The 12,704-nt window shown below is 42.0% G+C and overlaps 1 protein-coding gene across 1 annotated transcript in view; it reads right to left on the bottom strand.

Annotated features, from left to right (window-relative positions):
• Nucleotides 1-12,704, bottom strand: part of nfxl1 (nuclear transcription factor, X-box binding-like 1) — a 233,424-nt gene that overhangs the window by 48,841 nt on the left and 171,879 nt on the right. Inside the window, exon 17 of the mRNA XM_070870141.1 lies at nucleotides 490-656. Within this exon, the coding sequence (XP_070726242.1) occupies nucleotides 490-656 (167 nt within the window). The remainder of the gene's footprint in view (nucleotides 1-489; nucleotides 657-12,704) is intronic.

Raw genomic sequence — 12,704 nt, 5'->3', positions numbered from 1 at the left:
AAAAATGTGAGGGATGATAGTAAGGAGCTTGAATGAGAAGGTACTGGAGGTGCAGGGAGAGAGCTCAAGTTGTAATGAGATGAGGCCCATGCATCCACCAGTGGTTTGGACAGGACAGGTAGTGAAAGTATAGTTGACCAGGGATGCTTCTATGAGGGAAAAGAGTTGCACACTGATGAGCCATGTTTTCATCAGTGCCTGAATGTCATATCCACAGATACCTATGGCAAGGGCGTTATTCATGAATAAACCAAGATTTCGGAGGGAAGTATGAGCTGAGGGGGGGGGGGGGGGGGAAGTATGAGCTGAGGGTGGGGGGGTGCAGTGATTGCTGCTACCTGGGTTTTACGAGCATTACACAAGCTGGTTGCAAGGAGTTCAAGAATGATCAAGTTGGCCCAGTTAATATCTTTTCCTCCTTGGGATGGTACATTTCACCCTCACAGCCAAACACAAGCATTAGAGATCAAACTGTCAGTTTGTACTTACGTGCACTCCACATAGAGGTTTGTGATCTTACAATGACACTTTATTCGGATCATCTGTGAACATGGAGGACATACACCATCATGACATGGCAGAGTGCACGGGTGAATGCAGTCAGATGGACGGGGCTTACTACATCCTTCTTCACATACGTGACATTGTTTACCAGCCTATTCAAGATCAAAAATCAAAAGTAATGTATTATTTATAAAACTGACAATCAATAATTAATAACAGAAGTGCAAAAGTTTGTCGCAATTAAAACCTCTTGATCAGTTCACCAGTGGTATTATATTTCAAATAGGAACGGTACCGCGAAACCTCATACTAAAGGAACCAAAGCCAGTTTTAAACAATAATCCTAACAAAGTGGGATGATAGCATTAGTTTGTTCAGAACAGGAAGTAATATGTTAACCGCTCCTGAACAACCATTAAGGGACAATACAAAACAGAAATTTCTAACACTTTAAGATCACTGGAATAGCCTAGTTAAAAACACTTGTACTGTGAGACAAGGTACCAGCAGTGAAAACATTCATCCCCTTCCTATACAATTTCCAACTGAGGGACCCATCTTCTGTTGCCTCCAATTATACTTGCTGCTTTCAAACAAGGAAACTTTCAGAGTTGCCTAGATTGTTTTTGTACATTCCAACAGTTAAAGTAAATTGAGACATTAGTGCATGACTAGTGTGTTCCAATTTCATCAACCTGCCAAGCCCTGCAGGGAGGAGAGAGTATCTTACTCCCATAGCCAAATCGCTCCTCCAAATAGGACATTTCAGTTGGAGCAGTGATACACCAATTTAAAAGAATATCATATCTGCAATTTATTACATTAGCAAGTTAGTATACTTTTAACATAATTATATTACTATAGCAATTGACAACTAGCCACAGCTGTGGCTAGGGCGACACAGTATTTTGCCACGCACACTAATTTTAGTAAACACTTTACATACACTCACAATACATGTAAATTTACTTCATATTTGTATATTTACTTACATCTACCACCATTCAGTCAAGGAACTAAAGCACTCACAGGGATCATGAAACACTAGCATACTCTACTTTTCATCCTACCATTTTATCAACAAACACACAAAAAAGGTTAAAGTACACATGCATACAACATGCAAATCAGTATTGAGATCACATGCCCAATGATGGTGTCTATTACTTATTTTTTATTTATGAATCAGAAGTGCAATTTGCCACATCTGGATTCAGAATTCATCTTATGACTAATGTATTGGACAAAACGCTTTTAAAATGGCCAATGCTTCAATAGTCTTTAAACCCTATTTGGAAAATTGTTCATTTTTAAAATATATATTTTTAAACAGAGATTAAATCAATGTTTTGGATTTTATTTTCCTCCACCTGCCAGAAACTAGGTTGTGGGGGGAGGTCATTAAAATGAGGGCAGTCACCCTCTTCTGATCCTGCTGCTTTCCTGGCGTGTCCCCACGTTAACCTGCAATATTAGTCGGAGGCCTGAGCAGGGAAGCAGAAACGGCTTCCTCAGGCCAGACCTGTCGGGAGGTGGTTCCTGACACAGAAACTGGTTTCTGGGTGCACAAATCCGACAATTGCACATGGAAATCACTATGCCCAATTTGTGCCACAAACATCTAAACCCGATTCTCTGATATGCGCTCCTATGCATCAGGAGCAGAGTCTTGTAATTTTGGGCTAAGGAGTTAACTGACTTTGTAACAGTATGAAAAAAACACTGACTAAGAATCTTTTCAGACTTGCCTTCAGATATCAAAATACAAACTTTTATAAAACAGCCACAAGACTATTTCTCAAAGTCCTATTTACTAAGCAAATCTCAGCTTCCCATAATGCCATGGAGACCAACACTATACTGACAAGACAAGAATTCATTGTTTACTTTAGCAGTAGTTTTCTCAAGCCAAACAAAAAACTAGGAGGCTTGAGACAACTACTTTCTCAATGGAGACTTGTGGGGTTTACTTTTTCCTTCTAATTCTGAAAAATGCATTTTTTATGTATAAATTATTTTGAATTATCTATCTGCTAGATACTATAGGCTGCACTATAAAACAAAATATTAATTGCTGATCCCAACTGTAGAATCTACTTTTTAAAATCAACCTTTTAAAAGATTTAGAAACCCTTGTAAACATTTTTGCAAAAGGATAGGCTATTTTCAGAAGCACAAGTTATGTAAAGACGGCTCTTCAACATGATAATAATTGTAGTTTTCTGAATGTACAACATTTATTTAGCCATGAAAAATTTAACTTTTTTTTTTAAAAAACAAAAATATATTCAGATCGTTCTTGTAACATTGCATTGGTAGGTGGCAAAATACATTCAGAATCATGAAAAATTCACTGGGAAATTTGAGATGCTTATGCATATTAATTAGGGACATATGCTGGACATTCATGCTGCATTGTAAATATTGGATTCAGAACATAATTACAACACCTAAATTCATCTTTTCCTTCTCCAAATAAAATCAGATTACAAAATTGGCAGTGATTGCAATGTAACAATATAATAAAACCAGATTTGTTTCAAGATAATACACAGGAACATCCAGGTCTACAGTATACACTTTAGTGGGGGGAAAAAAACAGGAAAAAAAAAACTTGCATTATTTAATGGCAATGTCAGATCCACATCAATTTCAGCTTGAAGAGTTCCATCAATTTTCCTCTGCTATTCTTCCAGAATTTGCAGCCAAGATCCAAGTGATCTTTACTATACAACCAATCCTTCAGGCACCATTCAAGTGGAGGCTTCTGTGCCATCACCACTGAACTTTTATATCAATACAGCTGAATCACTATCACAATATATAGAAAGGAAGAAATACCTACATATTTCTTCAGAATACCTGCAGTCTGGATATTTCCAAAGTACACCACACAACTTAACACAATACAAAAAAAAACGAACTTTTTTTTAAGCTTGAAACAAGTAGTTGCTCATATGCCACTCCACTTATGAGGTACATTTTGCAGTATCTAGCTTCTTTTGTTTTCAAGGAAATGGGTTCAAAATTCTCATTTAAGTTCTGGGAGCCATTTTGTAAGGATGCACTAAATCCAAACAGGAAAGAAGTTGATGAACTGGCAAATATATATATAAGGAAGCAAAGAGTCATTTAGAACTAGAAAGGAAGAAAAGGGGAAATAAAAGCAATCAGAAGGAACAAGATTGACAGTAGAAATTGATGAAATAAATAAACAAATAAAAAAACATTAGCAGTAAGGAATAAAGGGAGAAGAAAAAGAAAATTAAGTTGACTAGTTATAAGCAGGGTAAAATTTTGGATGAAGAAAAAATTCAAAGGAACAATGGTAGTGTTGAATACAAAGAAAAAATGCACATATTGCAATGCTCAGTGTGTGGGAAATAAACTAGGGGAATTAGAAGCAATTCAGAGAGGCGGGTGGTGCTCTGAGACGGGCAGGAAACCTGGAAGGCCAGGTTTCGCACAGGCCCTGCCGATTTTACTGGCAGGGCCCAATTTTAATCTCAGGCCTTGGATTCCCTCCCGCGGCCAGCCAGCTTGAGAGGCGATTGGGAGGTTCAGGATCGCCCAAGCCGGGGGGGGGGGGGGGTTTAATTGGCCAGGAATTGGGGTAGAGGATCACGGTTGGCCACGAGAGGGTTGTGGCAAGGTCTCAGTCTCCTTTTTTCCCATTTTTATCAAACATATAAGCCCCCACATGCTATTTATTTTCAATTTTCCTGAATTATGTGAAACCCATCCCATGGCAGTTAAATTTAAAATGGAGGGGAAGCCCCCACCCAGCCCCGGACAAAACCGGAAGTGGGCGGGTTGAGAAAGGGTTCATTAGTAACCTTGTAGTAAATGGGCTCTTAGGGAAGAGTGACCATAATATGATAGAATTTTATATTAAGTCTGAAAGTGATTTAGTTAAATCCGAAACTATGGTCTTACATCTAAACAAAGCAAACTACGTAGGTATGAGGGGCGAGTTGGCTAAGGTAGATTGGGAAACTACATTAAAAGGTATGATGGCAGGCAAGCAATGGTTAGCATTTAAAGAATACATAATTTACAACAAATATACATTCCTTTAAGGCACAACCCCCCCCCCCCCCCCCAAGGAAATGTGGTCCAAACGTGGCTAACAAGAAGTTAAAGATAGTATTATTAGATCAAAAGAAGAGGCTTATAATGTTGCCAAAAAGAGCAGTTAGCCTGAGGATTGGGAGGATTTTAGAATTCAGCAAAGGAAGACCAAGAAATTGATAAAGGGAAAATAGAATGAGACACACATAAAAACAGACTGTAAAATAGGTATGCAAAAAGAAAAAGATTAGTGAAAGTAAATGTGGGTCCCCTGCAGGCTGAGACAGGAGAAATTAGAATGGGGAATAAGGAAATGACAGCGAAATTAAACAAATACCGTGTGTCTGTCTTCATGGAAGAAGCAGCAAAAAATCTCCCGGAAATAATGAAGAACCAAGGGTCTATCGAGAATGAGGAACTAAAAGAAATTAGTATTAGTAAAAAAATAGTATTGGAGAAATTAATGTGGCTGAAAGCCGATAAATCCCCTGGACCTGATGGCCTACATCCTAGGGTTTTGAAAGAGGTGGCTATAGAGATAGTGGATCTTCCAAAATTCCATAAATTCTAGAACGGTTCCCGCAGATTGGAAGGTAGAAAATGCAACTATTTAAGAAAGGAGGGAGAAAGAAAACAGGGAATTACAGACCAGTTAGCCTGACATCAGTTGTAGGGAAAATGCTAGAATTTATTATTAAGGACGTGGAAACAGGATACTTAGAAAATAATAGGATTGGGAAGAGTCAACGTAGATTTATGAAAGGGAAATCATGTTTGACGAATCTGTTAAGAGTTTTTTTGAGGTTTTAACTGGGAGAATAAAGGGGGAACCAGTGGATGTGTTATATTTGGATTTTCAGAAGGCATTCGATAAGGTGTCACACAACAGGTTAGAAAGCAAAATTAGGGCTCGTGGGATTGGAGGTAATCTATTAGCATGGATTGAGGATTGGTTAACGGACAGAAAACAGAGAGTAGGAATAAACGGGTCATTTTCGGGTTGGCAGACTGTAACTAGTGGGTGCCGCAAGGATCAGTGCTTGGACCTCAGCTATTCACAACCTATATCAATGATTTGGATGAGGGGACCAAATGTAATATATCCAAGTTTGTTGATGACATAAAGCTAGGTGGGAATGCAAGTTGTGAGGAGGATGCAAAGAGGCTTCAGTGGGATATAGACAGACTAAGTGAGTGGGCAAGAACATGGCAAATGGAATATAATGTGGATAAATGTGAAGTTATCCACTTTGGTAGGTAAAATAGAAACGCAGAGCATTTTTCAAATGGTGAGAGATTGGGAAATGTTGGTGTTCAGAGGGACCTGGGTGTCCTTGTATATGAATCACTGAAAGCTAACATGCAGGTACAGCAAGCAATTAAGAAATCAAATGGTATGTTGGCCTTTATTACAAGAGGATTTGAGTATAAAAGTAAAGACGTCTTACTGCAATTATATAGGGCCCTGGTGAGACCACACCTGGAGTATTGTGTACAGTTTTGGTCTCCTGACCTAAGGAAGGATATACTTGCCATAGAGAGAGTGCAATGAAGGTTCACTAGACTGATTCCTGGGATGGCGGGATTGTCCTATGGGGAGAGATTGAGTAGACTAGGCCTTTATTCTCTAGAATTTAGAAGAATGAGAGGTGATCTCATTGAAACATACAAAATTCTTACAGGGCTTGACAGGGTAGATGCAGGGAGGATGTTTCCCCCGACTGGGGAGTCTAGAACCAGGAGTCACAGTCTCTGAATAAGGAGTCGGCCATTTAGGACTGAGATGACGAGAGATTTCTTCACTCAGAGGGTGGTGATTCTTTGGCATTCTCTACCTCAGAGGGGTGTGGAGGTTCAATCGTCGAGTATATTCAAGATAGAGATGGATACATTTTTGGACATTAAGGGAATCAGGGAACATGGGATAATGCAGGAAAGTAGAGTTGAGATAGAAGATCAGCCATGATCTTAATTGAATGGCGGAGCAGGCTCGAGGGGTCAAATGGCCTACTCCTGCTCCTATTATGTTCGAAGCAGGATCAGGTCAGGAATCCCATTTTTAACAATTTAACTGGCCCCACGCTCCAAACCCACTTGTTTTTTTTTTAAGGTGAGAATTCCAGCCATAGATTTAGCAACACCAACACAAATTTGGAAAAGGAGAAAAATAAATATATTGGGTTACAATATTTTTAGGAGACAAAACAGATAAGAAAGGAGACGTGGGAGTGGCAACATGTGTGTAGGAGGAAATACATGCTACAAAGAGGACTGAAGTGCACAAAAATGGTTTATACAGAGACAAAGATTTTTTAAAAAGCGATTGTTACATTTGTGTGGTTATACTACAGACACCCTAAATGTAGGAGGGAAATGGAAGAGGAAATCTGTAAATAGACCAAGGAGATAAGTGGGAATTAACAACATTATTGTCATTGGAGATTTTAATTACCCACTCATTTATTGGGACGAGGAGAGTGTAAAGGGAGAAACGGGTATGAAATTCATAAATTATATGCAGGATTTCTTTCTCAAACCATATGTTTATATGCCTGCAAGGGGAGAAGCATTGCTAAATCTAGTTATGAGTAATGAAATAGATTTAAAAGGTGAACTAAATGTGGATGAGCACCTCGGGAGTAGTGAGCAGAATGTGATACGATTTAAGGTTCAAATAGAAAGGGAAAAGGTTAGTACAAAAATCAAGAGTCCCAAACTAGAATATGGCAGCTTTAGAAAGTTTATGACTGAACTAACTAAGTTGAATCTAGAGGTTCTGAATTCAAACCCACCATGAAAAGTTGTGAACTCAATAAATTTGGTAATTTGTGATGTAGTAGCATGAGAACTGCTGGGACCTGCTGGATTGTTAGAAGTGCCCAGCAGGTTCACTAAGTAAATTAAGAACTACCTGAGTTGAGGTGGAGAGAGAAATTGGCAAACAAGACTGCAGGTCAATGAAAGGATTAAAAAAAAAGAGATTGTAGAGTTTAAGAATATATATTAAAAGAATAGGAGACTACTTCAAATTTCAGGGTGATGTAGATAAATGAAGAGGTTAGAAACAAACTCAAATTGAAAATAAATGGCATTTGGGGCCTAAATGTTTTGATAAAAATTGAAAAAAGGAGATTATATAAGAAAATAAGAAGGGGATAAAGAAAGCAAGGAGGGAGTATGCCGAGAGAATCTCAAAAAATATTTAGAAGAGCCGAATGGCCTGTTGCAGTGCTATATATTCTATGTAACTTCACGTCAGTAAAAAGAGCACTGTTCAATGTGAGGTGGGAGCCCAGAGAGGAAAGGACAGTGATTTCGTACAGATTAAATGGAAACTAGCAGGGATAGTTAACAAGTACTTTGCTTCAGTGATTACAAAAGAGAAGGCAATTGGGGAGGAGCTAAATACCAAATTGCTTAGAGAGGACAGATATTAAAATAAATAAAAAGGAAACTATTAGACAAATTAGGTGAGCTGACGGAAAACAATGTGTCGGCACCTGATGGGATACATCCATGGATCCTGAGGCAACTAGATAGATAGCGAAGACCCAAGAAATTATAGGGCCTCGAACGGCGCTGCCCCGCGAACCAGGCCTGATTTCCGCGCCGAAAACTGCGCCGAAAACTTACCTCAGTATTCTCTACTCCCTCAGATCGATCCAGGCCCTCGGTGCGGCGCAGCACGAGTTGTGGGGGGGCGGAGCCAGGTACCTGCGCTGAAAACACTGCCAGGATCTCTGCACATGCACGCTACAGTGTGCGCACATGTGCAGTAGCTCCAGGCGCCCAAAACTGTGTGGGAGAGGCCCGAAGTACGCCGCCTCTAGCCCTGGCCGAATGGGCTCACTGGGGCGGCGAAGATCGGATTGCACCTCCCTCCTCCAGCTCCTGCTCCGGCTGTGGCTGTGGCTCCGGCTCCCCACCCATTCAGCTCACGCTCCCTCTGGCTCTCACGCCCCCACCCACCCCGCTGCCATCCGCTAATCCCGCCCCAGCTCCTGCTCTGCCCCCCCTTCAGGTCCGGTCCGCTCTCTCTTCCTTCGGTGGGGCCCGCCCGACCAGCATCTTGCTGGGGGCGGGCCCCGCCCGAAGTCTTCGGCCCAGCTTCTTTTCGTCGGCCGGGCCCGTTCAGCCTCCCCCCCCCTCCCTCCTCTTCCCCCCCCCCTCTTCCCCCCCTCCTTCCTCTTCCCCCCCCTCCCTCCTTCCTCTCTTCCCCCCCTCCCTCCTTCCTCCCTTCCCCCTCTCCCACCCGCCCCTCTTCCCCCTCCCCCCTCTTCCCCCCGCCCCTGCTCTCCCTCCCTCCTCTCCCCCCCCGCACCTCTCCCCCCCCTCCCCTTCCTCGCCCCTCTTCCACCCCTCCTCCCTCATAACATTTAATTTGCTGCAATTATTGATTTTCTAATTTTAACTTAATTTATTATATTAAATATATACAATAATCAATCTTGATTTACTGATTCTACTATTGTAGAATCCTTATTGTATTTACCATGTAAATTGAATTTCTCTTTTTTTCTTGCTTGTATCTATTCACGTGCGCATCTAGCTGCCGCTTCAGACCCAAGCCATTGACTTCTTTTTACGCTTCCTTCTCCCGTTTATTTTTCTCTTGTTCCCTCCCTGCTCAATATCTAATGTCGACATGCCATCTCTCATCTATCATCTCTCAGATACTCTGTCCTTCAAAATCCTTACGCATAGAATTCATTACTCTTCAACCTTCCTACTCTCCTTCTGCCGTCCCAGGCTTGACTCCCTTTTAGACAAGCCTGCAGCTTCCCTCTGTGCCTCTCTTGGCATTCTCCGAAGGGCCCACTGTGGCACTCGTTGCTATCTCCTCACAAGCAGCAACTCCAACTGTCCCATCCTAATCTCTCATCGACCTTAACACCCAGCTTGCCCTGGGAAGATTAACCTTGCCAATCTCCTCCCTATGCAACTCATTCCTCCAACCAATGACCGTGTGTATTCTGGTAGTAGATCAGCCATCACGGTTGTTCTCAAAATCTCCTTACAAAATGTCCGTTCACTTTCAAACAAGGCCCTTGCCATCCATGACCTTATCATGGATGAATACATTGACATAGAAACATAGAAAATAGGTGCAGGACTAGGCCATTCGGCCCTTCGAGCCTGCACCACCATTCAATAAGATCATGGCTGATCATTACTTCAGTACCCTTTTCCTGCTTTCTCTCCATACCCCTTGATCCCTTTAGCCGTAAGGGCAATATCTAACTACCTCTTCAATATATCCAATGAACTGGCAGCAACAACTCTCTGCGGTAGGGAATTCCACAGGTTAACAACTTTCTGAGTGAAGAAGTTTCTCCTCATCACAGTCCTAAACGGCCTGCCCCTTATCCTAAGACTGTGTCCCCTGGTTCTGGACTTCCCCAACATCGGGAACATTCTTCCCGCATCTAGCCTGTCCAGTCCAGTCAGAATCTTATATGTTTTTATGAGATACCCTCTCATCCTTCTAAACTCCAGTGTACAAAGGCCCAGTTGATCCAGTCTCTCCTCATATGTCAGTCCAGCCATCCCTGGAATCAGTCTGGTGAACCTCCGCTGCACTCCCTCAATAGCAAGAACGTCCTTCCTCAGATTAGGAGATCAAAACTGAACACAATATTCCAGGTGGGGCCTCACCAAGGCCCTGTACAACTGCAGCAAGACTTCCCTGCTCCTATACTCAAATCCCCTTGCTATGAAGGCCAACATACCATTTGCCTGCTGTACCTGCATGCCAACTTTCAATGACTGATGAACCATGACACCCAGGTCTCACTGCACCTCCCCTTTTCCGAATCTGCCATCATTCAGATAATATTCTGCCTTCATGTTTTTGCCCCCAAAGTGGATAACCTCACATTTATCCACATTATACTGCATCTGCCATGCATTTGCCCACTCGCCTAACCTGTCCAAATCACCCTGCAGCCTCTTAGTGTCTTCCTCACAGCTCACACCGCCACCAAGTTTAGTGTCATCTGCAAACTTGGGAGATATTACACTCAATTCCATCATTTAAATCATTAATATATATTGTAAAGAGCTGGGGTCCCAGCACTGAGCCCTGCGGCACTCCACTAGTTACTGCCTGCCATTCTGAAATGGACCCGTTTATCCCAACTCTCTGCTTCCTGTGTGCCAACCAGTTCTCTATCCACATCAGTACATTACTCCCAATACTATGTGCTTTGATTTTGCACACCTATCTCCTGTGTGGGACCTTGTCAAAAGCCTTTTGAAAGTCCAAATACACCACATCCACTGGTTCTCCCTTGTCCACTCTACCAGTTGCATCCTCAAAAAATTCCAGAAGGTTTGTCAAGCATGATTTCCCTTTCATAAATCCATGCTGACTTGGACCAATCCTATCACTGCTCTCCAAATGCACTGCTATTTCATCCTTAATGATTGGTTCCAACATTTTCCCCACCACCGATGTCAGGCTAACCGGTCTATAATTAACCGTTTTCTCTCTCCCTCCTTTTTTAAAAAGTGGTGTTACATTAGCAACCCACCAGTCCACAGGAACTGACCCAGAGTCGATAGACTGTTGGAAAATGATCACCAATGCATCCACTATTTCTAGGGCCACTTCCTTAAGTACTCTGGGATGTAGACTATCAGGCTCCGGGGATTTATCGGCCTTCAATCCCATCAATTTCCTGCCTAATAAGGCTATCCTTCAGTTCCTCCTTCTTACTCGACCCTCAGTCCCTTAGTACATCCAGAAGGTTATTTGTGTCTTCCTTTGTACGTGTTCAATTGGTCTGCCATTTCTTTGTTCCCCATTATAAATTCACCCGAATCCGACTGCAAGGGACCTACGTTTGTCTTCACTAATCTTTTTCTCTTCACATATCTATAGAAACTTTTGCAGTCAGTTTTTATGTTTCCGGCAAGCTTCCTCTCATACTCTATTTTCCCCCTCTTAATTAAACCTTTTGTCCTCCTCTGCTGATTTCTAAAATTCTCCCAGTCCTCCAGTTTGCTGCTCTTTCGAGCTAATTTGTATGCCTCTTCCTTGGAATTAATACTATCCTTAATTTCCTTTGCTAGCCACGGTTGAGCCACCTTCCCAGTTTTATTTTTACTCCAGACAGGGATGTACAATTGCTGAAGTTCATCCATATGCTCTTTAAAGGTTTGCCATTGCCTATCCACCGTCAATCCTTTAAGTATCATTTGCCAGTCTAATCTAGCCAATTAGTGCCTCATACCATCAAAGTTACTTTTCCTTAAGTTCAGGACCCAAGTTTCTGAATAAACTTTGTCATTCTCCATCTTAATAAGGAATTCTACCATATTATGGTCACTCTTCCCCAAGGGGCCTCGCACAAGATTGCTAATTAGTCCCTTCTCATTACACATCACCCAGTCTGGGATGGCCAGCTCTCTGGTTGGTTCCTCGACATATTGGTCGAGAAAACCATCCCTAATACACTCCAGGAAATCCTCCTCCATCGCATTGCTACCAGTTAGGTTAGCCCAATCAATATGTAGATTAAAGTCGCCCATGATTACTGCTGTACCTTTATTGCACACATCCCTTATTTCTTGTTTGATGCTGTCCCCAACCTCACGACTACTATTTAGTGGCCTGTACACAACTCCCACGAGCGTTCAGCCATGAACTCATTGAATGGCGGTGCAGGCTAGAAGGGCCGAATGGCCTACTCCTGCACCTATTTTCTATGTTTCTATGTTTTCTGCCCTTTGGTATTCCGTGGCTCCACCCATACCGATTCCACATCATCCAAGCTAATGTCCTTCCTTACAATTGCATTAATTTCTTCTTTAACCAGCAACACCACCCCACTTCCTTTTCCTTTTTGTCTGTCCTTCCTAAATGCTGAATATCCTTGTATGTTAGTTCCCAGCCTTGGTCACCCTGGAGCCATGTCTCTGTGATGCCAATCACATCGTATCCGTTAACTGCTATCTGCGCAGTTAATTCATCCACCTTATTCCGAGTACTCCTCGCATTGAGGCACAGAGCCTTCAGGCTTGTCTTTTTAACACACTTTGACCCTTTAGAATTTTGCTGTAAAGTGGCACTTTTTGTTTTTTGCCTTGGGTTTCTCTGCCCTCCACTTTTACTATTCTCCTTTCTA

This window comes from Pristiophorus japonicus, chromosome 2, assembly GCF_044704955.1.
Source record: "Pristiophorus japonicus isolate sPriJap1 chromosome 2, sPriJap1.hap1, whole genome shotgun sequence".
Taxonomy (NCBI): Eukaryota; Metazoa; Chordata; class Chondrichthyes; family Pristiophoridae; genus Pristiophorus; species Pristiophorus japonicus.
The sequence above is the reverse complement of the archived record's forward strand: the minus strand, read 5'-3'. Positions and strand labels throughout refer to the sequence as shown.